The sequence below is a fragment of the Ruditapes philippinarum genome, unplaced genomic scaffold (assembly GCF_026571515.1).
Source record: "Ruditapes philippinarum isolate M1 unplaced genomic scaffold, ASM2657151v2 ctg4186_1_1_1_1, whole genome shotgun sequence".
In the NCBI taxonomy this organism is placed as follows: domain Eukaryota; kingdom Metazoa; phylum Mollusca; class Bivalvia; order Venerida; family Veneridae; genus Ruditapes; species Ruditapes philippinarum.
This window is the reverse complement of record NW_026862349.1, coordinates 184,733-211,708: the sequence shown is the minus strand read 5'-3', so window position 1 is coordinate 211,708 and position 26,976 is coordinate 184,733. Positions and strand designations below refer to the sequence as shown.

At 33.9% G+C, this 26,976-nt stretch overlaps 1 protein-coding gene across 1 annotated transcript; it reads right to left on the bottom strand.

Annotated features, from left to right (window-relative positions):
• Positions 1-1,191: 1,191 nt before the first annotated feature.
• Positions 1,192-26,732, bottom strand: LOC132718765 (uncharacterized). Its single transcript, XM_060702490.1, has 3 exons — positions 26,624-26,732; positions 1,908-2,547; positions 1,192-1,368 (listed from the first exon to the last, which is right to left on the bottom strand). The coding sequence occupies exons 2-3, from the start codon at positions 2,472-2,474 to the stop codon at positions 1,360-1,362; spliced, it is 576 nt and encodes a 191-aa protein (XP_060558473.1). The 5' UTR covers positions 2,475-2,547; positions 26,624-26,732; the 3' UTR covers positions 1,192-1,359.
• Positions 26,733-26,976: the final 244 nt, after the last annotated feature.

The window sequence follows — 26,976 nt, the reverse complement described above, 5'->3', positions numbered from 1 at the left end:
TCTCTACTAATTCAGCCAGGCCTGTTCGTTCTTTATCTCCTTGTTTATGAATTGTATCAACTTCTTTGTTCCTTTAGTTATTAATCTTTTCACAGAAGCATCAGTTTTATCTTGTATCTGTGTCATTCCCTCGGCAGTTTTAGTATCAAGAGACAGGTACTGTTCTTCTTTCTCAACTTTACTTGCTGTCTTCAGTTCTTTTTGTAATGTCTCTCCTAATTCAGCCAGGTCTGTTCGTTCTTTATCTCCTTGTTTATGAATTGTATCAACTTCTTTGTCCTTTTCGTCATTTAATCTTTTCACAGAAGCATCAGTTTTGTCTTGTATCTGTGTCATTCCCTCGGCAGTTTTAGACTCAAGACATAGAAGATCTTCTTGTTTTCTTCTTATCATTTCTAGATTAATTTTGTCATATTGATCATCTAATCCAGCCTTCATCTTGTCTTGAATTGCTGTTGCCACATCGTCTAGTACTTTTCTTATATCATCTTTACCAATGACAAGAGTGTCATTTTCTAACTGTAATTATAAATACCATAAAATATACAATATTAATCAATATACAAGTATATCGAAATTTTATATCTATTAATCATAAAGTGTACATTTCAAAGATATATTTAATCTATAGTATTTATATGTAACAAGTACGTGTGCAATGTTTGTCATCACTAATTTGTAAATTGCATGCTGATCAAAATTATGATAGCCTAAAATTTCCAATTGTAGTAAAAACAATAAGTGCTTGTTCCTGTGTGAGGTAATAGTCACAAGGGCGTAACCAGGTATGTCTACAAACAAAATATTTTGAAAATTAGTATTAATCATCAGCATAGAACAATAATTGTCGTGTATTTAATTGAAAAGTCTGACTTTATTTTGCATTTCTCGGAGGGCATTTTGAAAAAACCCTACCAGGTTATAAGATTTCATTTATAAAAACAAGTTTGTATATTTCTTTACGAGCCATTGCAATACGGTCAACATTTAAGAGGAGCAAACTATTTTGTTCCGAAACATTTCATTATGTTTACGTTCAGTAAATAACAGGCATTCTATTTTACAACGCATCAACGATAATCGACCATAAGTTAAGGAAAACAGTATATTTTTTGTAAACAACATGATTTGTTCCAAAATGTAATGCACTGTGTTCTAGTCATACGTCGAAATGTGTAACGTATTCTAATGTTGAAATAGTTTAATCACATGTAAAAGTTTTTGTTTAGCATTCTGCGCATGCGTGTCAGTACCTAAATACACGGGGTCAGAAAGGAGTTGCTGTAATAGTTGAAAGTAATTCTGAAGATCTGAGTCTTCTACTTCAAGAGTTGATGAATGTCGAACATTTCTTCCAATTTATCTTGCCTGGTCAAAATAGAGTAACAGTTCTTATATATATTTTTTTATCTAAAACATGGTAAACATGGTTTTATCTAAAAAAAAGGGTAAAAAGCTACATCACAATAATACAATATTTCTATAGAACATATGCAATACATAGCTGCAATTGTCAAGCAGAACAAATATGGTAATAAATACTGCAAATGTACATTATACAAATATTACATAAAATACAAAACATGTAAAGAAATAACTCGAATGTTAAATTTTTTTCTTAACTTCATGGTACAGTTTTCTCAAGTTTGATTTTCTTTGTTCTTTGGCTTATGAAATATACTGACTGGTGGTAAACTAGCATACTGTTAAATAATAGTAAAAATCATTCCTTACTAGTATACATGTATATTATTCCAGAAAACAAGATGAAATCACAATTTATTATAACTATAATACCGTAGTATTAAATTCCTTAGATCATAAAAATATATGTACATATTTAATTACCAAGTACTAAACATAAGTCTTCATATCATTAAATAAAATAGTATCGAAATATTGTTTACCTCTTCAAATATATTTATCTTCTTATTGAGGTTTTCATTTACTTTACCCTGGAAGTCTTTGTGATTAAGGATAACGCTGATTATACCATTAAAGTCTGTTTCTGCTGCAGATGCCTTTCCTTTATACCCATCTGGGGGCATGAAGCACTTTGCTACTTCCCAGAAATTACTGCACCACTTGGTAGCATCACTGTTTTTGTACGACGGACCGTAGTACCTATGTGAATTCTGTATTTCAGTTTTGAAGTTGTCACATATCTTGATAGGACAGCCAGACGAATTGTAACGTGTTGCAACATTTCGATGATACATACATTTCCCACGCCCAACATTACATATTCTATTTGTAGGACACTTTACAAGATTTTCTGTACAGCAAACTGAACAAGAAGTCCCACTTGGTAAGCTATTTAGGTAACATATATCATGTAAACATTTCAGTTGAAATTGTTTGATTTCCTTACAAACAAAAGGTTCAACTCCTTCTTTAGTCAACAATACAGCTAACTGAGCTTTAACCCAGTTATTGTATTTCTTTTCTAACAGTTTAGGGCTATATGAAGCCATTGTCTGCGAACTTTTGGCTTTTCGACGTAAAGCATAACATATATTGGCGTGTCTTGTAAGCTCCGATCCAGACCTGAAAAAAATGTAAAATGCTAAATTATAGAGGGTATTTAAGTTTTTCTATAAAATACAGGATTTATTTTCATCGAGTGATATGAAAATAAATATTTCGTGAGTGGCGGTAGCCACAAGTGAAATAATGATTATTTTCAGTTATGTCACAGACAAAGTTCAAAGTGTAAAAACAATCCAAATGTTGTGCACGACACATTGTCTCAATATGGTGATCATTTCTGTGAAAAGGGCAATAACTTGGTAAATATGGAAGCTATAGTTATGTAACTTGACCAGATCATGTACTTTGTATTGATTAGTAAGTGTGTACACTAAGAAGCCATTGGTACAGGTAGAACTTAAGAAAAATCCAACTTGCCGTTCTAGGTAAACCTCGTTCGGACAGACGGACGGACGGACAGTTCAATAACTATATGCCCGGGGTATTTTAAGGGATATCCTTGAAGATTAATATGTTCAAGTTTAAAGACAATCCATTCAAAAATAACAAAGTTACACTCATAATAGCAAGAACAAGTAAATTTTGGACTTTTAATATTGAAGGTCAAGGACATTTATGGATGAAGGTCAATGTTAGTGTGGTCTACTGAAAGGTTTTGACCCAAGGGTTGTTGTGGCAAATTATGAAGAAAATACACCGATAAATAAAAAAAGTTTGATACAGGTACAAGTTTGCGGACGGCAACGCCGCTGCAACTATAACAATACCTTTACTTTTTTTCAAAAAAGTCGAACAAATAAAACTAGTAAACAAGAGCCCGGTTTGAGTCGGGTGATGCTCCCCGGACAGGTTTTGGACACAGGAAAGTACACCTCTTGTAGTTTCAGAGTTATTTCCCTGGAAAAAGTTCAAAGTGCAATAATTCCAAAATTAATCACTGTTATCTATCAACTTACAAAGTTTCTTGTTGACATCTCTTATGGTTTCCGAGTTATGTTCCGGACAAATTCAAAAAGTAAAAATAAACAAATGGCAATAACTCAAGAACTAGGCAAGGCAGAGTTATGATTCTCATATGCACTGCACATCTACCCATTGAGATATATCTACCTACAAAGTTTCATGTTGATATCTCTTATAGTTTTACAGCTATGTCCAGTACAAAAATTTTCTAAAAGGGGAGATAATTAAAAATGAGGCTTTACAGAGTTATGGTTTTTTTGCACTGCACTTCTACTCAATGAGATCTACCTACCTACAATGTTTCATCTTGATATCTCTTATAATTTTAGAGTTATGTTCCGGACAAAGTTCAGTGTAAAAATTAACAAAGGGCAATAACTCCAAAATTAGGACAAAAAGAGTTATTGTTCTTAAGCACTGTACATCTACCCATTGAGATCTATTCACCTACAAAGTTTCATGTTGATATCTCTTATAGTTTTAGAGTAATGCCCCGGACAAGATTTTTCTATAAGGGGAGATTATTCAAAAATGAGGCTTAACAGAGTTATGGTTCTTTTGCACTGCACTTCTACTCAATGAGATCTATCTACCTACAATGTTTTATCTTGATATCTCTTATAGTTTTAGAGTTTTGTTCCGAACAAAGTTCAAAGTGTTGAAATTAACAAAGGGCAATAACTCCAAAATTAGGACAAAAAGAGTTATTGTTTTTATGCACTGCACATCTACCCATTGAGATCTATTCACCTACAAAGTTTCATGTTGATATCTCTTATAGTTTTAGAGTTATGCCCCGGACAAGATTTCTATAAGGGGAGATAATTCAAAAACCGGGCAAAATAGAGTTATGGTTCTTTGATACTGCACTCCCTCTCAATGCCCTCTACCACTATATGAAGTTTAAACAAATTATCTCCAAGGGTTTTCAAGTTATGCTCCGGACAAGAAAACGGACGGACAGACGGACAGACGGACGGACAGACGGACAAGGCGCCGACTATATGCTCCCCCGAAATTTTTCGGGGAGCATAAAAATTTGTCTACATTTGATTCTACTGATTGACTGTAACCGTATCCACATTCGGATATCCTTGGTGAATATCGCATGACCACTGATAAGTTGGGATTACTTGGCAGTGGTTACATTTAAATGGACATATCTTGTATGTTAGGTGACAAGTGTAATTTCAGTTAGTGTTAGCATGTTCATTTTGCATTATTCTTTCATTGGACATTCAATTTCTTTCATATCATTGCTATAAAATTGTTTAAATGCATAATATCTAAATCGATGACTGATGTCAATTTGTTTGCTACACGTTTTTGCAGTGACCTGTTCAGACCTTACGTAACATGGAAAATAAAAAATGTAAATTATTAGATTTATGAAGAATAGAATAGAAATTCTATTCAAGATTTGTATATGGTACATCATCTTACAATTTGTACAATTTATATATACTATAAAATAGTCACATGACATTTAATGTACATAAATATAGCTATAGATCTTAACATACATACTGTTAACAATGAAAATATAGACAAGAGGGCCATGATGGCCCTGAGGTCGCTCAACTGTATATAGGCCCCTGGAGCGGGGCTAGTTTAAACCCCAGGGCTTTTATTTGAACAAAATTGAAAGACACCCATTAGAAGATGTTTCATGATGTTTTGAGGTTTTTACGACACACATATAATAAAAAAAATGACCTCCCCCACCCGGCAGGGCCAATTTTAACCCAAGGGCTTTTATTTGAACAAACTTGGTAGACACCCATAAGAAGATGTTTCATACTAAACATCTAAGATCTAGCTCATTGGGTTTTTTAAAAGATTTTTTAAGTTTTTACTATTCACATATAGTTAAAAAAACAATGACATCCCTGGTGCGGGGCCAATTTTGACCCCAGGGCTATTATTTGAACAAACTTTGTAGACACCCACTAGAACATGTTTCATGCTTAATATCTAAACTCTAGCTATTTTTTGTTTATTCAAAGAAGATTTTTTAAGTTTTTGCTATACACAAATAAGGAAAATCAATGACCCCCTGGGGCGGGGCCAATTTTGACCCCAGGGCTTTTATTTGAACAAACTTGGTAGAAACCCATTAGAACATGTTTCATGCTAAATATCTTAGCTCTAGCTTTTTGAGTTCTTTTTTAAAGATTTTTTAAGTTTTGACTATATGCATACAGGGAAAATCAATGACCCCCTGGGTGGGGCCATTTTGACCCAAGGGCTTTTATTTGAACAAACTTGGTAGACATTCATTAGAAGATGTTTCATGCTAAATATCTAAGCTCTAGCTCTTTTGGTTCTTTAAAAGAAGATTTTTTAAGTTTTTACTATATGCATATAGGGAAAATCAATGACCCCCTGGGGCGGGGCCAATTTTGACCTGAGGGCTTTTATTTGAACAAACTTGGTAGACACTCATTAGAAGATGTTTCATGCCAAATATCTAAGCTCTAGCTCTTTGGGTTCTTTAAAAGAAGATTTTTTAAGTTTTTACTATATGCATATAGGGAAAATCAATGACCCCCTGGGGCGGGGCCAATTTTGACCCCAGGGCTTTTATTTGAACAAACTTGGTAGACATTCACTGGAAGATGTTTCATGCAAAATATCTTAGCTTTAGCTCTTAGGGTTTTTTAAAAGAAGATATTTAAAGATTTTTCATTCGGTTGCCATGGCAACCAGAGTTCTGCATGGAATTAAATTCTTTGAAATTTTTTTAAAGGTGACCCCTAAAGGAACATGAAATATTCTGTTTACTTCCTACATAGAGGATTAACCATTCATTATTACATATTATAAGACATGGATGTTCTATTAGCCATAGCATCTCTGATATAGTCAGCTAAATTACACAATATTTTCCTATTATTACAATTTAACAATTCAATAAATTTGAACATACTTGGTCTAACATAGTAGTATCTCTTAATATATTTTTTACGAATTTCAAGAAAACAGGTACATACTAATATAAAATGGTATTCATCTTCAATATCACGAAGATTACAATTTATACAATATCGTTCATTTCTGGGAATTCTGTTTACACCATAACGTCCGGTTTGTATCACTAATGTATGTGAATACATACGTGTTCTACTTATAAAAGTTCTAAGATTTCCTGGTATAAGATCTAAATACTGTTCATAACCAAACCTACTCTTCAAATTATTATACAAATTCAAAACTGGGCTACCATTAATACCAGAATGCCAGTTTTGTAAAAAGTTATCTATTACATGTTGCTTAAATTCGGAGATAAAAGATTTATGACAAACACAACCTTGATTCTCCCATACATCCATAAAACCATAAGTGTACAACATATCTTTGACATTAGATAACCAATTACGTTTGCCACTTGTACAATCATTATAAGTCATGTGATATATTTCTTTCAAAATAATATAATCAGTTTGTAGTAGCTTTAACCAATATTTTACATTTTTTACATATCTTGTTACAAATAATGGATAACGTCCGAGTTTTCCGTAAACTGCTGCATTACATGTATTTAACCTAACATTTAATATCCTTTTACAAAACCTGAGATGTACTCTCTATTTCCTTTGACTTACTGCTACTCCATATTTCAGATGCATAACAAAGAATAGAACCTACAAAAGAATCAAATAACTGGCATAAGATTTTAAGTTTTAAATTGTATTTCTTACATAAGTAAAATATTCAAGGCCTTCATAGCTTTTCCAACTAAATGCTCTTGAGTTAAAGTAAATGTGCCAGTATAGTTACAAATAACACCGAGGTAATTAAAATCATTAACTACATCTAGCTTTATGTCATTATACAAAAATTCTTCTTCTGGTAATAACCCACCACGTTTCCTAAAAACAATCACTTTAGTCTTTTCTACATTGACTTCTAAGCTCCACTTTTTACCATAAGTATGTAAGAGACTTAAACTTGTATTTAACTCTGAAACTGAATTACCTAGTTTAACCATGTCATCAGCAAAAAGTAATAGCATAAGTATAATGTCATTAATTTGAAGGCCACTACTAATATCTTGTTTTAAGAATAATTCTACATCATCGATAAACAGCGAAAATAAAATTGGCTAAATTACCTCCCCTTGACGTAGTCCTATAGCATATTCGAAAAATTCAGAAAAAGTATTACAATGTTTTACACAAGATTTTACCTTATTCATGGTTATTGCTCAAAAGCGCATAGCATCATAAAAAATTCAAAAAAAATGTCTATTGTCTTGCCTTTCAAGCTTTATTCAAATGCTTATCTTCTTTTCTTTTAATTTCATGCTCAATCATACTCAAAAACTCTCAAACAATGTACTTATCAATTTAAAATAAAATATAAACATCAATCTATTTTTGTCTATCAGCCATACTGGTTAAGCAAGGTGCTTTAAAGATTGATTCCAAATTTTTGAACGGAAAAACATAATTATTCGAACACACTTACGGTGCATGGGCAATTATTTCGTTAAAAAATATTTCGTTAGAATGTTCTGACTCAGGTAAACGCTTGCATTTGAATTAGCCAATCAGATTTCGCGCACTGTATGGCCGCCATGTGTTTATCGGCTGTAAGAGGAATTTAAATACATGAGAGGATTTAATCATGATTTTTCGGATGTGACAGTTTAATTATTTTAATAAAAGGTATTTATTTTTATGCTCCCCGAAAAATTTCGGGGGAGCATATAGTCGGCGCCTTGTCCGTCTGTCCGTCCGTCCGTCTGTCCGTCCGTTGTCTTGTCCGGAGCATAACTTGAAAACCCTTGGAAATAATTTGTTAAAACTTCATACAGTGGTAGAGGGCATTGAGGGGGAGTGCAGTGTCAAAGAACTATAACTCTATTTTGCCCGGTTTTTGAATTATCTCCCCTGATAGAAAAATATTGTCCGGGACATAACTCTAAAACTATAAGAGATATCAACATGAAACTTTGTAGGTGAATAAATCTCATTGGGTAGATGTGCAGTGCATAAGAACAATAACTCTTTTTGTCCTAATTTTGGAGTTATTGCCCTTTGTTAATTTGAACACTTTGAACTTTGTCCGGCGCATAACTCTAAAACTATAAGAGATATCAAAATGAAACATTGTAGGTAGATAGATCTTATTGAGAAGAAGTGCAGTGCAAAAGAGTCATAACTCTGTTAAGCCTCATTTTTGAATTATCTCCCCTTATAGAAAAATCTTGTCCGGGACATAACTCTAAAACTATAAGAGATATCAACATGAAACTTTGTAGGTGAATAGATCTCAATTGGTAGATGTGCAGTGCATACGAACAATAACTTTTTTGTCCTAATTTTGGAGTTATTGCCCTTTGTTAATTTGAACACTTTGAACTTTCTCCGGAACATTACTCTAAAACCATAAGAGATATCAAAATGAAATATTGTAGGTAGATAGATCTCATTTAGTAGAAGTGCAGTGCAAAAGAACCATAACTCTGTTAAGCCTCATTTTTGAATTATTTCCCCTTTTAGAAAATCTTGTCCAGGACATAGCTGTAAAACTATAAGAGATATCAACATGAAACTTTGTAGGTAGACATATCTCAATGGGTAGATGTGCGTGCACAAGAATCATAACTCTGCATTGCATAATTCTGGAGTTATTGCCCTTTGTTTATATTTACTTTTTGAAGTTGTCCGGGATATAACTCGGAAACCATAAGAGATATCAACAAGAAACTTTGTAGGTTGATAGGTCACATTGATTAGAAGTGCAATGCAAAGAACAGTAACTCTTCCATTCCTAATTTAGGAATTATTGCACTTTGAACTTTTTCCATGGACATAACTCTGAAACTACAAGAGGTGTACTTTTCTGTGTCCAAAACCTATTCGGGGAGCATCACCCGGCTCAAACCGGGCTCTTGTTTAGTTTTGTTCATAAATAGGTTAAAACTAATGTAAATACACGCTGTCTTAATTGTTTTTCGTTCCGCCCGATTTTCCGGCGGAACATGCAAAGGGTGTTTGAGCAATTTCGATATGAAGTTGCTTTGTCCAGAAGCAAAAATATCTCAAAGCGACGTCATATTTATAGGACTATTTGTTCCTAGCCTCTTTCAACTTCGGGATCAATGCTTTCCTTTTTCCACAACTTCCTTTGAATATTGTTCATGCACAAAATATTTCGTGTTATCAGGAGACTTCCAAGACCTTCTAACCATTTCCGTTTCTGTAAACAGCGTGAATTTAGCAACTATTTTTCTGTCCCTTCCATTCATTCGATCTCCCATTCTATGTACGCTATCTAAATGTACTTTTATTCCATTGGCCATATCTTTCGCTACCTTCATTTTCTCAATTAAAAAAATTCTTAGGACCTTTTCTGCATCTTCTTGTTCCACCGGACGGGCCTCTTCGATGTTACCAAAAACAAGATTGTTTCTCATTGATTGAGACTGTACATAAACTAGGTCATCAAATAATTGCTTACTTTTACACTGTAGGTCATCCACCTTTGATGTAACCAATCCTAAATTATAGTCTGAACTCTCTATCCTCTCTTCAATCGTGAACATTTTTTCATTTGTCTTAATGTTTTGGTCATGAATACTACTCCATAATTTCGCAAGGTCCTTCTCAAAACTGCACGCTTATTTTTCCAGTAGACCTAGAGTATTAAGTTTTTTCTCCACAGATTCTAGGCGATTGTTAATTTTATTATTAAGTATTGTATTAGGTCTGGACTAGAGGGTGAATTTGAAGCCATTTCCATAGGGGCTTGATTTTTTCATCTGTTTCAGAAACAGAGTAATTATTGAGTAGATCTTCTAAATTCAATGTTACATTAAATTCAATGTTTTCTTAATCATAAAGTACTGAGTTAGTCTCTTTCAAAACGCTACTTACTTTAACTTAATGAAGGATAAACATGAAATAGGTTACGTATAGGTATTATAATTAGGGCTAGACCCAGAGCAGCATGGCATTCGTAGGAGATGAGCCATACGCTGTCTGTCTTGTGTTTCCACACAGAAAAGAAACCAATTTTACAAGATGTTGTCGTGCTTTAGAGCTTTAGAGCTTCATGAAGTACATCCAGAGCATTTAAACTCAATCGGTGGCCCAAGCCAGCCCAAAACATGGAGACTGCTATAACATTTATTCCGAGTGTATCATTTTAATTTTTTTTTCAAATGCTTGATAGAGTTTCATGAATGTCTCAAATATTTCGAAAATGTGTCATTTTTCTGGAAAATGAGACATCTTGTCTCATTTTAAAAACTCACTCGACCGTAATTTAATACGTATTATACGACTATACCCCCAGCAGAGCTATTCAAAAAGTGTCTTCTTACGTCTGTAAAGAAGACACTTTTAAATAACCGTTACATAATTTCCACGTGGATATAATACAGTTGAAATATACGGTGTCCTGCTTGGGCCAGTTGAAGGTCTCCTATTGACATGCTTTTTTTTTCTAAAGTCTCACCCCTCTTTCTGTATTTTTATAGAAAAAGTTGCAATATTTTACATTCTCGCAAGAAACTTTTCGCGCAATACAACGTTGAATTTGTCTCATGCTTATACAATTTGTATACTTTCTCATACTTAAATCCCGGTGTGAATCAAAATGTAAAAATCTTTGCGATGATTAAAGCAGCACGCCTCTATATTCATGCTAATTTTCATGAAAATTTTGAAAATGTATTTGAATGTTTAATATTAAGGAAGAAATTTACACATTATCATTGACACTTACAGCCCACGTAAATTACCAAAAAGTGGTCAAAATATGTAATGGATACAGTACGAGTTTTTCTTCAAAAAGTGTCTTCTTACAGACGTAAGAAGACAGTATCTGTTTGCTAGGATAAACAACAAATTGTCCGAGGCGAAGCCAAGGATAAATTGTTGTTTGTCCTAGCGAACTGTCTTCTTTACGTCTTTTGAAGAAAATACGAGTAACTGTATCCGACTTATACGACGTTTAAGTGTAAAGAACAGATAAATTAATAAACACATTTAATTATAAATAGATCTAATTGAAATTAAATGTATGTTCACGTTGAAAATATAAAACTATAGAAAATATTTGCATGGCCTTTTAGCTTTAGTAAGCAAATTGTATTCGCACGGAATGTTCGTGCACCTCAATTCAATCGGACAGAATTCCCTTTCATTTTTGATAAACACTGTTAAAATGGCTGCCTTTATCAGAAAGATATTTATGTCATTCAACATTGAAACCGTCTCTGACATTTTGCGTTTTGCGGATAACGTTTTGGACCCCAAATTTGGTAAGTTGGCAATATCCCTTATTAGTCCCCTGGGGGGACTATTATTTTCTCACAAAATCTGTGTCATTCAGACGCTTGACTTCATTGTGCATGCGCAAAATAATTAACTGTCTGTGCACATTGCGCGTATGTCAATATCACGTGATAAATAACCTACATGTATACTACATGAACGGAATGAATTATGAAATGCAATCTGTAGCCATGTTAAATGTAATGCAGATATGACAACGTAACACAACACATCACATGTCTGCATAATAATAAACATTGTATGTCATATAGAAATTTTCCAACTAATTATTGAGATTCATTCCGTATATATACGGAATGAATGTCAATAATTAAATAATTTCACAATTGTCATATGAAAGTTATCAAATTAATTACTGATATTAATTCCGTGTATTATATATAAATTACAGAATGAATGTCAATAAAAAATTATAAAATGTGTATATGACGTATTAATTGTAAGATTAATACTTTACATTCATTGCCTATTTTATGTGCGTGTATGTGTATGGAAATACATGTTCAATTAAGAAATGAATATTCACATTGCTTTTCTCTTTGTCAGTATTATTGCATGATTTTACAAATTCTCGTGCCTTTTCACCTTCATACACATGTGTAAATTTATAGAACTGTATAATATAAATACAATGATAACACATTGTAATATGCATGGCCACTAGAAACAAAAAGGTGTACAGGTTATGGATGGAAATTCAAGAAATAATAGGTCCTGCTGATAAATGGCCGCATAAAATTCGAAGAAATTTTTGGAAACCGTCATTAAAACATTTTGATAGAATAATAACTTGCGCTTTTGCATATGTCTGCTATAAACCACATTCGAGCGCTATTCACGTTATTAGAGGCAGGAAATTACTTACATCATTATATGCTTTTATTATTTTCTAATTCGCTTGCTCAAACGAAAATAAACTAGAACTATCACTAAATGTGATTAATACCCCCCGCAAGACTGCTTCGGAAATGAGAATGTTACTTGTAACAGAATACCTTGTAAAGAATTGAAGCAGAGTTATGGTTGTGGGCAATTAAAGATAGTTGTGGTTCTTGTATGTTGCATTTCCTTTCAATGTGGTTGGCCATTGATGAAGTTTTATTGGATTACTCTGTAAGAAGTCCAGAAAGACAAGGAAAAGGAACAAAGGGCAATAACTCTATAAATACTGAAGATTGAGTTATGGCTATTGTACACTGCACTTCCTTTCATTGCGCTTGACCATTGTATGAAGTTGTATTGAATTCCAACTACTAGTTTTCAAGTTATGCACTGGACAAAAAAGTAACAAAAGCAATACTGTAATAAGTCCAAATAGAGTTATTGTTCTTGTGCACTGCACTTCATCTCACTGCCCTTGACCATTGTATAAAGTTTCATTGAATTCCAACCATTAATTTTCAAGTTATGCACTGGACAATAAAAAGTAACTAAGGGCAAAAACTTTTAAATTAGTCAAAAAAGAGTTATGCTTTCTGTGCACTGCACTTCCTCTCAATCAATTCACGTAGCAATCTTTGGCAATGTCTCTACTCAGACATGATGCCTTTAGAGATCGGCGCTCTAGATATTTCACGTGGAAATCTTTTTCAATGTCTCCAGCCAAATCTGGTACATATAGAGATATGCGTTCTAGATATTTCATGTGGCAATCTTTGACAATGTCTCCTATCAAATCTAGTACATATAGAGATTTGCGTTCTTGATATTTCACGTAGCAATCTTTGACAATGTCTCAAGTCAAACATGATGCCTTTAGAAAAAGGCGTTCTAGATATCTCATGTGGGAATCTTTGACAATACTCCTGTCAAATCTTGTATATATAGAAATATGCGTTCATTATATTTCATGTAGCAATCTTTGACAATGTGTCCAGCCAAATCTGGTACAGATAGAGATATACGTTATTGATATTGCAAGTAGCAATCATTGACATTGTCTCTAGTCAAACATGATGCCTTTAGAGATGGGCATTCTAGATATTTCATGTGGCAATCTTTGGCATTGTCTCCTATCAAATCTGGTACATATAGAGATATGCGTTCATGATATTTAATAGCAATCTTGACAATGTCTCCAGCCAAATCTGGTACATATATAGATATGCGTTCTAGATATTTCATGTGGCAATCTTTGACAATGTCTCCTATCAAATCTGGTACATGTAGAGATTTGCGTTCTTGATATTTCACGTAGCAATCTTTGGAAATGTCTCTAGTCAAACATGATGCCTTTAGAGATAGGCGTTCTAGATATTTCACGTGGCAATCTTTGGCATTGTCTCCTATCAAATCTTGCACATATAGAGATATGGGTTCTTGATATTTCTTGTGGCAATATTTGACAATGTCTCCCATCAAATCTGGTTAAATATAGATATATGCATTCATGATATTTCATTTAGCATCTTTGACAATGTCTTCAGTCAAATCTGGTATATATAGAGATAGACGTTCTAGATATGTCATATGGCAATCTTTGACAATGTCTCCAGTCAAATTTGGTACATATAGATATATGCGTTCTTGATATTTCACGTAGCAATCTTTGGCAATGTCTCTAGTCAAACAAGATGCCTTTAGAGATAGGCGTTCTAGATATTTCACGTGGCAATCTTTGACAATGTCTCCAGCCAAAAATGGTACAGATAGAGATATATGTTATGGATATTTCAAGTGGCAATCATTGACATTGTCTCTAGTCAAACATGATGCCTTTAGAGATGGGCGTTCTAGATAATTCATGTGGCAATCTTTGGCATTGTCTCCTATCAAATCTGGTACATATAGAGATATGCGTTATTGATATTTCATGTATCAATCTTTGACAATGACTCTAGTCAAACATTATGCCTTTAGAGATGGGCGTTCTAGATATTTCATGTGGCAATCTTTGGCATTGTCTCCTATCAAATCTGGTACATATAGAGATATACGTTCATGATATTTCATGTAGCAATCTTTGACAATGTCTCCAGCCAAATCTGGTACATATAGAGATTTGCGTTCTAGATATTTCATGTGGCAATCTTTGACAATGTCTCCTATCAAATCTGGTACATGTAGAGATTTGCGTTCTTGATATTTCACGTAGCAATCTTTGAAAATGTCTCTAGTCAAACAAGATGCCTTTAGAGATAGGCGTTCTAGATATTTCACGTGGCAATCTTTGACAATGTCTCCAGCCAAATCTGGTACATATAGAGTTATGGGTTCTTGATATTTCTTGTGGCAATCTTTGACAATGTCTCCCATCAAATCTGGTTAAATATAGATATATGCATTCATGATATTTCATTTAGCATCTTTGACAATGTCTTTAGTCAAATCTGGTATATATAGAGATAGACGTTCTAGATGTTTCATTTGGCAATCTTTGACAATGTCTCCAATCAAATTTGGTACATATAGATATATGCGTTATTGATATCTCACGTAGCAATCTATGGCAATGTCTCTACTCAAACATGATGCCTTTAGAGATAGGCGTACTAGATATTACACGTGGCAATCTTTGACAATGTCTCCAGCCAAAAATGGTACAGATAGAGATATACGTTATTGATATTTCAAGTGGCAATCATTGACATTCTCTCTAGTCAAACATGATGCCTTTAGAGATGGGTGTTCTAGATATTTCATGTGGCATTGTCTCCTATCAAATGTGCTACATATAGAGATATGCGTTTATGATATTTCATGTAGCAATCTTTGACAATTTCTCCAGCCAAATCTGGTACATATAGAGAAATGGTTTCTAGATATTTCATGTGGCAATCTTTGACAATGTCTCCTATAAAATATGGTACATATAGAGATTTGCGTTCTTGATATTTCACGTAGCAATCTTTGGCAATGTCTCTAGTCAAACATGATGCCTTTAGAGATATTGGTTCTTGATATTTCTTGCGGCAATCTTTGACAATGTCTCCAGCCGACAATGTCTCCAGCCAAATCTGGCACATATAGAGATATTGGGTTCTTGATATTTCTTGTGGCAATCTTTGGCAATGCCTCTAATTAAACATGATGCCTTTAGAGATAGACGTTCTATATATTTAATGTGCAATCTTTGATATTTCATTTAGCATCTTTGACAATGTCTCCTTTCAAATCTGGTACATATTGAGATATGATTTCATGATATTTCACATAGCAATCTTTGACAATGTTTCTAATCAAACATGATGCCTAAAGAGATAGGCTTTCTAGATATTTCATGTGGCAATCTTTGACAATGTCTCCTATCAAATCTGGTACATATAGAGATTTGCGTTCTTGATATTGCACGTGGCAATCTTTCACAATGTCTCAAGTCAAACATGATGCCTTTAGAAATAGGCGTTCTAGATATCTCATGTGGTTTTCTTTGACAATAGTCCTATCAAATCTGGTATATATAGAAATATACGTTCATGATATTTCATGAAGCAATCTTTGTCAATGTCTCCAGCCAAATCTGGTACATATACAGACAGGCGTTCTAGATATTTCATGTTGCAATCTTTGGCAATGTCTTGTGTCAAATCTGGTACCTGTATGGACTATTGTTTTAGACATGAATTGTGACAATCTTTGAAATTGGGAGACATTGTCAAAGAATGCCACATTTAATGTCTAAAACAAAAGTCCGTACAGGTACCAGATTTGACTGGAGGCATTGTCAAAGATTGCCACATAAAATATCTAGAACGCCTGCCTCAAAAATGAACCAGATTTGGCTCGAGATATTGTGAAAGATTGCCACATGGAATGTCTACAACGTCTACCTATAAAGGCACGAAGTTATACTAGAGAAACTGTAAAAGATTGCCACATGAAATACCTGGAACTTCTATATGTACCAAATTTTGACAATCGACACTGTCAAATAATGTCTAATGAAACATCTAGGACTCCAATGTGTAAGGGAACCAGATTTGGCTGGAGCATAGACAACCGTTGCCAGATAGAAATATAAAGAACACATACCTCTACGTGTACCTAATTTGGCTTGAGACATTATCTAGATGGCTATATGTTATATCTAAAACACCAGTCTTTACAGGTACCAGACTTGGCTCGAAACATTGTGAAAGATTGCTACGTGAAATATCAAGACCGCCTATCTCTAATTGCACCAGATTTGAAAGAAGACATTGTCAAAGATTGCCACATGAAATATCTACAATGCATATCTCTATATGTACAAGATTTGGCTGGATACCTTTTTAAAGATTGCTATATGGAAAATCAAGAAAGGAAATCTCTATATGTACAAGATTTGATAGGAGACATTGTCAAATATTGCTACACTAAATATCTAGAACGCCTATCTCAATATATACCAGCTTTGGCTGGATACACTATTAAAGATTGCCATATGAAATATCTCGAACGCCTATCGATATATGTACCAGATTTGGCTGGGGACAATGTCAAAGATTGCTACATGGAATACCTAGAACGCCTATCTCTAAAGGCATCATTTTTGACTAGTGACATTGTCAAAGATTGCTACATGAAATGTTAAGAGCGTATATCTCTATATGTACCAGATTTGAAAGGAGACAGTTTCAAAGATTGCCACATGAAATATATAGAACGCCTATCTCTGTATGAACCAGATTTGGCTGGAGACATTGTCAAAGATTGCTACATGATATATCTAGAATGCCTATTTCAAAAGGCAACATATTTGACTGGAGACACTGTCAAAGATTGCCACATACAATATCAGAAACGCATATCTAAAAATGTACCAGATTGGAAAGGAGACATTGTCAAAGATTGCCACATGAAATATATAGAGCGCCTATCTCTGTATGTATCAGATTTGGCTGGAGACATTGTCAAAGATTGCTACATGATATATCTAGAATGCATATTTCAAAAGGCAACATATTTGACTGGAGACACTGTCAAAGATTGCCACATACAATATCAGAAACGCATATATAATAATGTACCAGATTGGAAAGGAGACATTGTCAAAGATTGCCACATGAAATATATAGAACGCCTATCTCTGTATTAACCAGATTTGGCTGGAGACATTGTCAAGAGATTGCTACATGATATATCTAGAATGCATATTTCAAAAGGCAACATATTTGACTGGAGACACTGTCAAAGATTGACACATACAATATCAAAAACGCATATCTAAAAATGTACCAGATTGGAAAAAAAGACATTGTCAAAGATTGCCACATGAAATATATAGAACATCTATCTCTGTATGTACCAGATTTGGCTGGAGACTTTGTCAAAGATTGCCACAAGTTATGTCTAAAACAATAGTCCATACAGGTACCCAGATTTGCTTCGAGAAATTGTCAAAGATTGCCACATGTAATATTTTGGAACTTCTATCCTTATATGTAACCAAATTTCACTAGCTGCGATACTGTCAAAGAATACCTAATGAAACATGTACAACCTTCATCTGTACCGGAACCAGTATTTTGCTGGAAACATAAGCCTAAACATTTGCCTCAAGAACACCAGTCCTCTGTGCATGCACCGAGATTTGACTTAAGACATTATCTAGATGGGCTACATGTTTTATCACTAATACGCCAGTCTTCAGGTACCAGATTTAGGCTCGAAAACATTAGTCGAAAAGATTGACCGTACCCATGAAATAAGCAAGAGCGCCTGATTCTCTATATGCACCAGATTATGAAAAAGAACACATATGTCACCAAGCGTGAACTTGTCACACGGTCATCTATAAAATAGCTTCTAGACACGGATATCTCATTATCATGTACCCAGAATTTGGACCTGCGAATCCAACCACTTAGTTTTTCAAAGGAAGATTGACCTAACATAACAATATCTCAAGAGATCACCATGATCTCTATCTCCATATGTACCAGATTTGACAGCACGGTAGACTTTATCTATAGTAACATTGCCACAATGCACATTCTAGAACCACGCATATCTCTGAATCGTAGTAATCTCCGCATTACTCTTCTCAAGACCTCTACCCAGTATTTTCAGGCTTTTACTCTGGAGACCATTGTTCAATACTAAGCATGCGGACGATGAAATACTCTAGAATGCATTTTTTACAAAAAGCCAGATATCTACCATTGTGTCACTCTTGAAGGAGACCACCTTTGTCCCAAAATAAACGTATTTTCATTCAGAATCCTACGATCAAATATAGACATATCTGCGCAAATTGTACCAAGATTCTGGGGAGCTGGGAGATATTCTTTTAAAGATTTCTCCACAAGTTATGTCTTAAAACAAGTCAGTCTCATACATTAGTACACGACTTTTTACTGCAAGACCATTGTCAATAGATTGCTACAGTGAAAAAAAACAAAACGCTTCTGGCACTCTTTCCTAATAACCGGCATCATGTGCTGCTGAACTTAGAGACCTTATATAAGATTGCCTTCAATGAAATATCAGGAACGCCATCCATCCTCTAAAGAACCAGAAGAATCTTTGAAAGGAGAACATTGTCAAAGAAATTGCAACATGAAATAATAATAACGCCCCTATCTTTAAAGGTCATGTCTTGCACTAGAGTGCTACATGAAATATCAAGAATCGCAGATCGCTCATATATGTACCAGATTTGATAGGAGACATTGTCAAAGCGATTGCCACATGAAATATCAAGAACGCCTATCTCTAAAGTGCACCAAGTTTTACTGGAGTCATCGTCAATCAAAGATTGCCACATGAAATAAATCAAGAGCGCAATTTATCTCAATCATGACCCTCTGTACCGCCCATTTGGCCTTAGAGAGATTGCCAAAGATTGCCACATATAAATATCATACTACAACTGCTATCTTTACCAGGTGCCTTGAACCTGTGTCTAAAATATATTGTCACAAGATTGATCACATAAATATCAAGCTGCATATCTCTACACATTATTCTAGATTTTCACTGGAGATATTTCAAAGAATTGCCACATTTATTTCATCGGGAACGCCTGCCTCAAAAGGTGCCTGATTTGCCTGGAGACACATTGTCAAAAGATTGCCACTTTAAATCTATACAACTGCTATCTTTACAGGTACCTTGATTTGTCTAGATATATTGTCAAAGATTGACACATTAAATATAAAGACTGCACGTCTCTACATGTTTTAGATTTCACAGGAGATATTGCAAAGACTGCCACATTCGTATCGGAAACCTACCTGAAAAGATATCAGATGTGCCCGGAGACATTGTCAAAGATTGCCACACTAAATATCTGGAGAGTCAATCTCTATATATACCACATTTCACTGGCGACACTGCCAAAGATTGCAACTTACAATATCTACAACCTCAATGTGTACGGGAACTAGATTTTGCTGGAGGACATAGTCAAATATTGCCACATAAAAATATCAAAGAACACATAACCTCTACATGTACCAGATTTCGCTTGAGACATTATCTAGAATGTCACATGTTATATCTAAAACGCCAGTCTCAAAATATACCAGATTTGCCTGTCAAAGACATTGTCAAAGATCGCCACATGAAATACCTGGAGCGTCAATGTCCATATGTACCACATTTCAGTGACGACACTTCCAAATATTGCCACATGAAATATCTTGATCGCCTATTTCTACATGTATGAGATTTGGCTGGTGATATTGTCAATGATTGCAACATAAAATATCTAGAATGCATGTTTCTAAAAGAAACATATTTGACTGGAGACACTGTCAATGATAGCCAAATAAAATATCAAGAAGGCGTATCTCTAAATTTATCCAGGAGTTATTGCCAACGATTGCCACATGTTATATCTTAAACTCAGGTAGCATAGTAGGCTGGATACATTCCCTAAGACACATAAAACATAAAGAACGCATATCTTTACACATACTAGATTTGGCTTGAGACATTATCATAGATTGCTCATGAATTATAGAGAACGTCTATCCATGCAGTCACCAAATATGGCTGCAGAAATTGTCAAAGATTGCCATATGAAATATTTAGAACTATTATCTCTACAGGTACCAGATTTGACAAGAGAAATTGTCAAAGATTGCCACATTAAATATCAAGAACGCATATCTCTACATATTCTAGATTTCGATGGAGATATTTCAAAGATTGCCGCTTGAAATATCTAGAACCTTGCCTCAAAAGGTGCCAGATTTACCTGAAAACATTGTCACATGAAATATCTAGAACGCCTATATCTAAAGGCACCAGGTTTGCCTGGAGACATAGTCTAACATTGCCACATAAAACATCAAGAATACATATCTGTACATGTAACAGATTTGGCTGCAGATATTTTCAAAGATTGCTAAATAAAGTATATAAAATTTCTATATTTTCAGGCATAATATTTGCCTGGAGACTTTGTAAAAGATTGCCAAATATAACATCAAGAACGCATATCTCTACGTGTACCAGATTAGGCATGAGATATTATCATGGATTGCTCATGAAATATATAGAACGTCTATCTCAACAGGTACTGTTGATTGCGCTGGATATTTTGTTAAAGTTTACCACATGAAACATATAGAACGTCTATTTCTTCGGGGACCAGATTTGACTGGATACATTGTCAAAGAATGCCACATGAAATATCTAAAACGCCTGTCTCAAAAGGTACCAGATTAGCCAATTTCCACTGAATCAAGGGCAATAACTCTGTCAATACTGATTTAAAGATAAATTTATAGTTTATTTCAGTCTACTTCATGAACATACAAGAAATACATTTACATATCAATATTCAACATTAAAGTGTTAAAGTAGTTGATCAATCTATTACAAATTTATAGGTGAGGTATTTTATTTTACAAATCAATGAACCTTTCTAACCTCTTACATTCTACCTATCTATACACATTCATAGTCTATTCCTTCTTTCTTTAGCACTTTATTTCATCTTTTTAGCACTAAACAAACACAATCTTCTTTTGTACATTACAGTGTAATAACGTGTAAGCCGACAATAAATGTGCCTTTAAATGTAACTAAAACTGTCACTAAATGTGACTTTATTACCCCTGCCAACAAATTGATAGTTAACACTGTGACCAACTTACCTGGAGTTGACTAAAGCGCAAAGAAAAGTACAAACAGACCGACAAAACAATGTTTTTTGCACATCTTGAAACCATCTAAACGACATACAAGTGTATTTGGAAAATGTTTTTTTCAAAACATGAAAAAGTAGTTTGCGACACAAACTTACACTGCATCTATATTATGTTATATAGTGACGGAAATACCAGAACATATGTTCCAAACAGATCGATGAAAATATATGTGTCTTGCACATCTTTACGTACAAACTAAATTTGAAAATGATCGATGAAAACCTGTATGAGTAGTTGGCGACACAAACTTACACAGCAGTTTTATTATGTTATATCGTAACGGAAATGGCGTAACGTAAATTACAAAACAGAGTGAAAATAAATGAGTCTTGCACAGCTTCATCCCATTTGCAAGACATATTCCAAATCTGAATATGTTTGCTCAAAAACGGTGGGAGAAGTTTGTGACATAAACTTGTAGCGAAAATGTATTATGTTGCTCGATAACGAAAAAGAGAGTAACGTAATTACAAATTTAGCAGTAAATATATGGCCTGCACACCTTCAACCCACCTGAAAGACATATACTAAATTTTTAAAATGTTTGCTAGAGAACTGTAGGAGTAGTTCGCCTCAAATCTTACTTAGTCTGTACCTATATTACGTTATTTTAGCAACGTGAATAATGTAATGTAGTTTATAAAACAGCATAATGATAAGTGTGACTTGCACATATTTAACCATGATCTACAAGTCATTATACAAAATTTGAAAATGTTTCCTCAAAAACTGTGTGTTCTGACACAAACGGCCGAAGGACGGACGTTCTATGTTTAATAGAGGGCAAAGGGCCACTTATTCTATTGTTACGGAATGAACTTTTTTCTTTGTGTTCTGTTTACAGTTTAAGTCATCCCCCACCTCTTTTCGGTAGCCCGGAAGGACGGAGGGTAAACCTATAGTCACCTTGGTAAAACCATTTATATAAAAATGAACTTTTATTTGTTTGCAAATTAACCAATGAACTTTAAAAAAGCCATGTTCATTTATGGTTTGGAAATAACCGAATTCATTAAAATGAATTTCACAAATGATTTTTTTTCAAAACTTATTTAGTCATTATTATTATAACAATATATAAATTTAAAAAATAATTTAGATGCCCGAATGAAAAAAATCCAACTTTTTTTAAATATCAATTTCTATGCTTATAACACAATTTACGCAAGCGCAATGCACGTTCAAACACAAATGAATACCAGTTTATATGAGAGAATAACGCTATAAAACTATCTGATAATTTAGTGGTAGCACACCTTCACAACGATCCCTTCACCAAGATGACAACGATTGCAAAAAGTGACCAAAACATACACTCTCATAAAACCTTATAAATCATAATTAAATAAATCTTACCGTGACTTTTCCGGTGGAATTCAATAGAATATCGAATTATTTTCTAGATGCAATCAAAATAAACATTTATACATCACATTTTAATATGAAAGTCAAGATTTAATTAAAACCGAAAGTAAATTTTGGGTGTCACTTTTTGCAAAAGAAAAGTCAGTCACGGTAAGATTTATTTAATTATGATTTATAAGGTTTTATGAGAGTGTATGTTTTGGAGCCTGCAATCTTTACTTTTTTGAGACTTCATGGTATACGGTTTTTTTTCATACATGTAAAAATTGTCTGAAAACCAGTTTTAAAAAAAGTAAACCTTTTTACTTTTGTTTTCGATGTCTTTAGTGACTATAGCCTAATTAATTTGGCGTGAACGGTTTGACCCATTTTACAGACTTTTTTTTCTTACTGTCAAACCGTTACGCCTAATTTTAACTGTCATTTTTACGCACGGAAAATCTACCGGTAACACTATCGATAGTTTGGACTGATTTTTACTGCTTAAACCTGAAAGTAACTTCAATTACCTCTAAAGATCAATAGAATATAAATTTTAGTACTAACTTCTCCTAGAAAAAATATTAGATTGTACCTGTCTTAACGCATACATGCGATTTATTTCAAATTTGTACTGTCTACTCTATCTTCGGCGGACATGTTATGACGTCATCGTAAAAAATCGATTCTGTGAAAGCTGGTAGTAGCTACCAGTGTGTATAGCAGGTAAGTGTGGGTTACGCATGAAGATTAAATTAAACAAAATATCGGGGGAAATAAATCTATTCATTATTTTTTCAATAAATGTGTGCATTATTAAATACTATTGAAAAGTATCATTGTATTTAACCTAAAATGCAATGGTCGCAAATAGGTTCCGTACAAGTACTGTTGTTTAATATTTTTTAAAATATTTTAATACATGTACATTTGTACTCAACATTTATCAATTAGTGGTTTGCCTTCTTGTTTACTGCTAATGACTGCCAAATGTCACTCTCGAATAAAATACTGACTTCATTTATACATGCATATTTATATGACAATTAAGAACGTAAAAGAAATATTGAAGGAAACTATTTGAAATACACTTCAAATTATTCAGTATTTGTACAAATAATATTTCAAGAGCTCTTTTTTCACCGATTGCCGATATATAATACCATATTAAAACCTATTGATAAAGTTAAATGTCTTCTTGACATACTTTATTAATTTACTAAAAAGGAACTTTATTGTGATCCAGCCATATGCTGTGTAACTATAAAGGAAGGGTCACATATTTTAATTGAAATAAATTTTAAGAAGAGGATATTTAAAAAAAGTCATTGAGAAGATCAGAATTTTCAAATGAACAGATTAAGAGACTTATAAATGTATAAGGTGTATGTCTTGTTGTTTCATACTGTTTTGGTGACACTTTTGTTTGTGTCCCTTGTTGTTTTGATGTCTATGGTAAGTATCTTCCCTTTGCCCCTAGTTTTATTTCTTTATTTCGCCCCCTCCCCCGAATTTCCTATCCCCTTCTCCTGTGCCCTTAACTTAGTGGTCCTGTTTCATACTGTTTTGGTGACACTTTTGTTTGTGTCCCTTGTTGTTTTTTTCGTCTCTGGTAAGTATCTTCCCTTTGCCCCTAGTTTTATTTCTTTATTTCGCCCCCTCCCCGAATTTCCTATCCCCTTCCCCTGTGCTCGTTAACTTAGTGGTCCTATTAATCATTCATTTATTTATTTTCTTTGATTTCCTTCTTCAGTTACATTTTAGTGATAAGCCTGACCGTGCTCTCCCTTGCGCCCTTTCCCGTTTTAATTTAGGATCCTGGGCTCCTTGCCAATGGTTCATGTTCCTGGGTCGTGTGGGGTTTGCGTACATTGAACGCCGCCTTTCCTTGTTCATCTTGTTAATCATATTGTATACATGTATACCGAACCGTAACAAACAGATAATGATTATCAATACAGGGTTCGGAAAGCAAGCAAAGAAATGTAAAGAAACAGAAAAAACTTATCCACATTCATGTATCCACCCTCCAAAAAAACCCACCAAAAACGCCTGAAACTGCAAAATCGAAACATAAATACACAGGAGTGCCAAAGACGGCTCTGGTAGGTTCAAGTGCTCCCTTTCGCCGGTTTAAACAGAATTGATCACTTAAACATAATAATGTTGAATTTTTTAATCAACATCCACAGATGTGTACATAATACGGCGGTAATCATGGAACTTTCAATGTGACACATTCGAGGTGCCGTTCAACGGGAACTAGATAACATGGAATTTTTAATGGGTATCAGAGGTTTTGGTGCCTTTTGCGACAGTCGTTCCAACATTTCTCCCATCTGTCTTACATTGTAATGCTATTCAACATCTAAATAACGGTCACTAAATTTCCGCTTGCTGTGTTTTTATCATAAACCCCGTCAAATCTGTGCGACAATTGTATTTTACTGAGGACTGTCTGAAATTCCATTTTATAGTTTGAAATTTTAAGATTTTTTTTCAGAGTTTTAAAGTTATTTTTGGTTGTTTTGAACTTCTTCCCATACACAACCGTCCTCAATTTCTTTTAAAGATAATAAACTAGAAATTGATATGGAGTGTAATATAAATTGAAATTCTTCTTTGCTTCATCATGAATAGTATAATTATAATTCATTAAGATGTACCTACAATTACATTGTATTTTCGTATGTGGGAAATCATGGCAGGGTTATAAAATAAAAAGGTAGTTTAGAAATTTCCCCTAATGATCACAGATGTTAAAAAATCCAACTTAATAATATCTAATTTGACAATTTAAACGGACTTAAATGCAGTATGATCTGACATCGGACATCATAAACTATTTAATTTCTAAGTAAGGTTATCATAATTTCCTTTACACATTCTCTTTTTAATGCTGAAATATTTGTGTGTGAATAAAAGAGTTATTCCTGCAATAATTCATATAAATAACATAAACCAATTGTATAATAAAGCTTGGCAAATACAATCGATTGCCGCCGATACCTGTGTTACACCATGGATTTTAACAGTGTTTACAATTTTACCATGACACCGCTTTCCAATATGGCCGCTTTCAATAATTTTCAACGATTAAAAAAATTAAAGTGGAATATTTAGACTTCTGTTCGAATTTGAAGTATGATAATTTGGAACCTTGCATAAAAAACGATTCTCTTTCAGGTAATGTAGACCGTTTCTTTGAAACTTTTCTATTTTTCGCTCCCAACAACTTCTAATTGGGAAGCGTCCGTGCATAAAAATGCAGTTCGTGGTTGGACTTGGAAAAAGACAGCGCCCGTCCAAAATTATCTCGGTGTCTCTTTGACAAGTCTAATTAGTTGGACTATAGTGACTATTTCCGATGAACGCTGTACACGAGTGACTTACTTCCTCATCCACAAGATAGACATTGTACAATTTATTACTTACGGAAACGTGTCTTCTTTAATCCATTCACAGTGTTTTGAAACAAGTGATATGACAATTGTGCACAAGGTCCATCATTGTTTTCATACCAAATGTCAATATGAACTCACAGTAAAACCATAGGCACTTGGTTTCGGGATAAAATAACCCTTTGAGAGGTTTGTAGAACTCAAATATAATTGAATGTTACAATTTTTTTAACGTAGATGTCCCTTTTCTAAAACCGTCATTTTCCCGATATTACTAAAAAAAAACACGTGTTTTTTTAGTAATATCGGGAAAATGACGGTTTTAGAAAAGGGACATCTACGTTAAAAAAATTGTAACATTCAATTATATTTGAGTTCTACAAACCT

What these genes read in the sequence shown, in the direction of transcription:
- LOC132718765 (XM_060702490.1), bottom strand. Translation starts at nt 2,474, where the DNA reads ATGGCTTCATATAGCCCTAAACTGTTAGAAAAGAAATACAATAACTGG.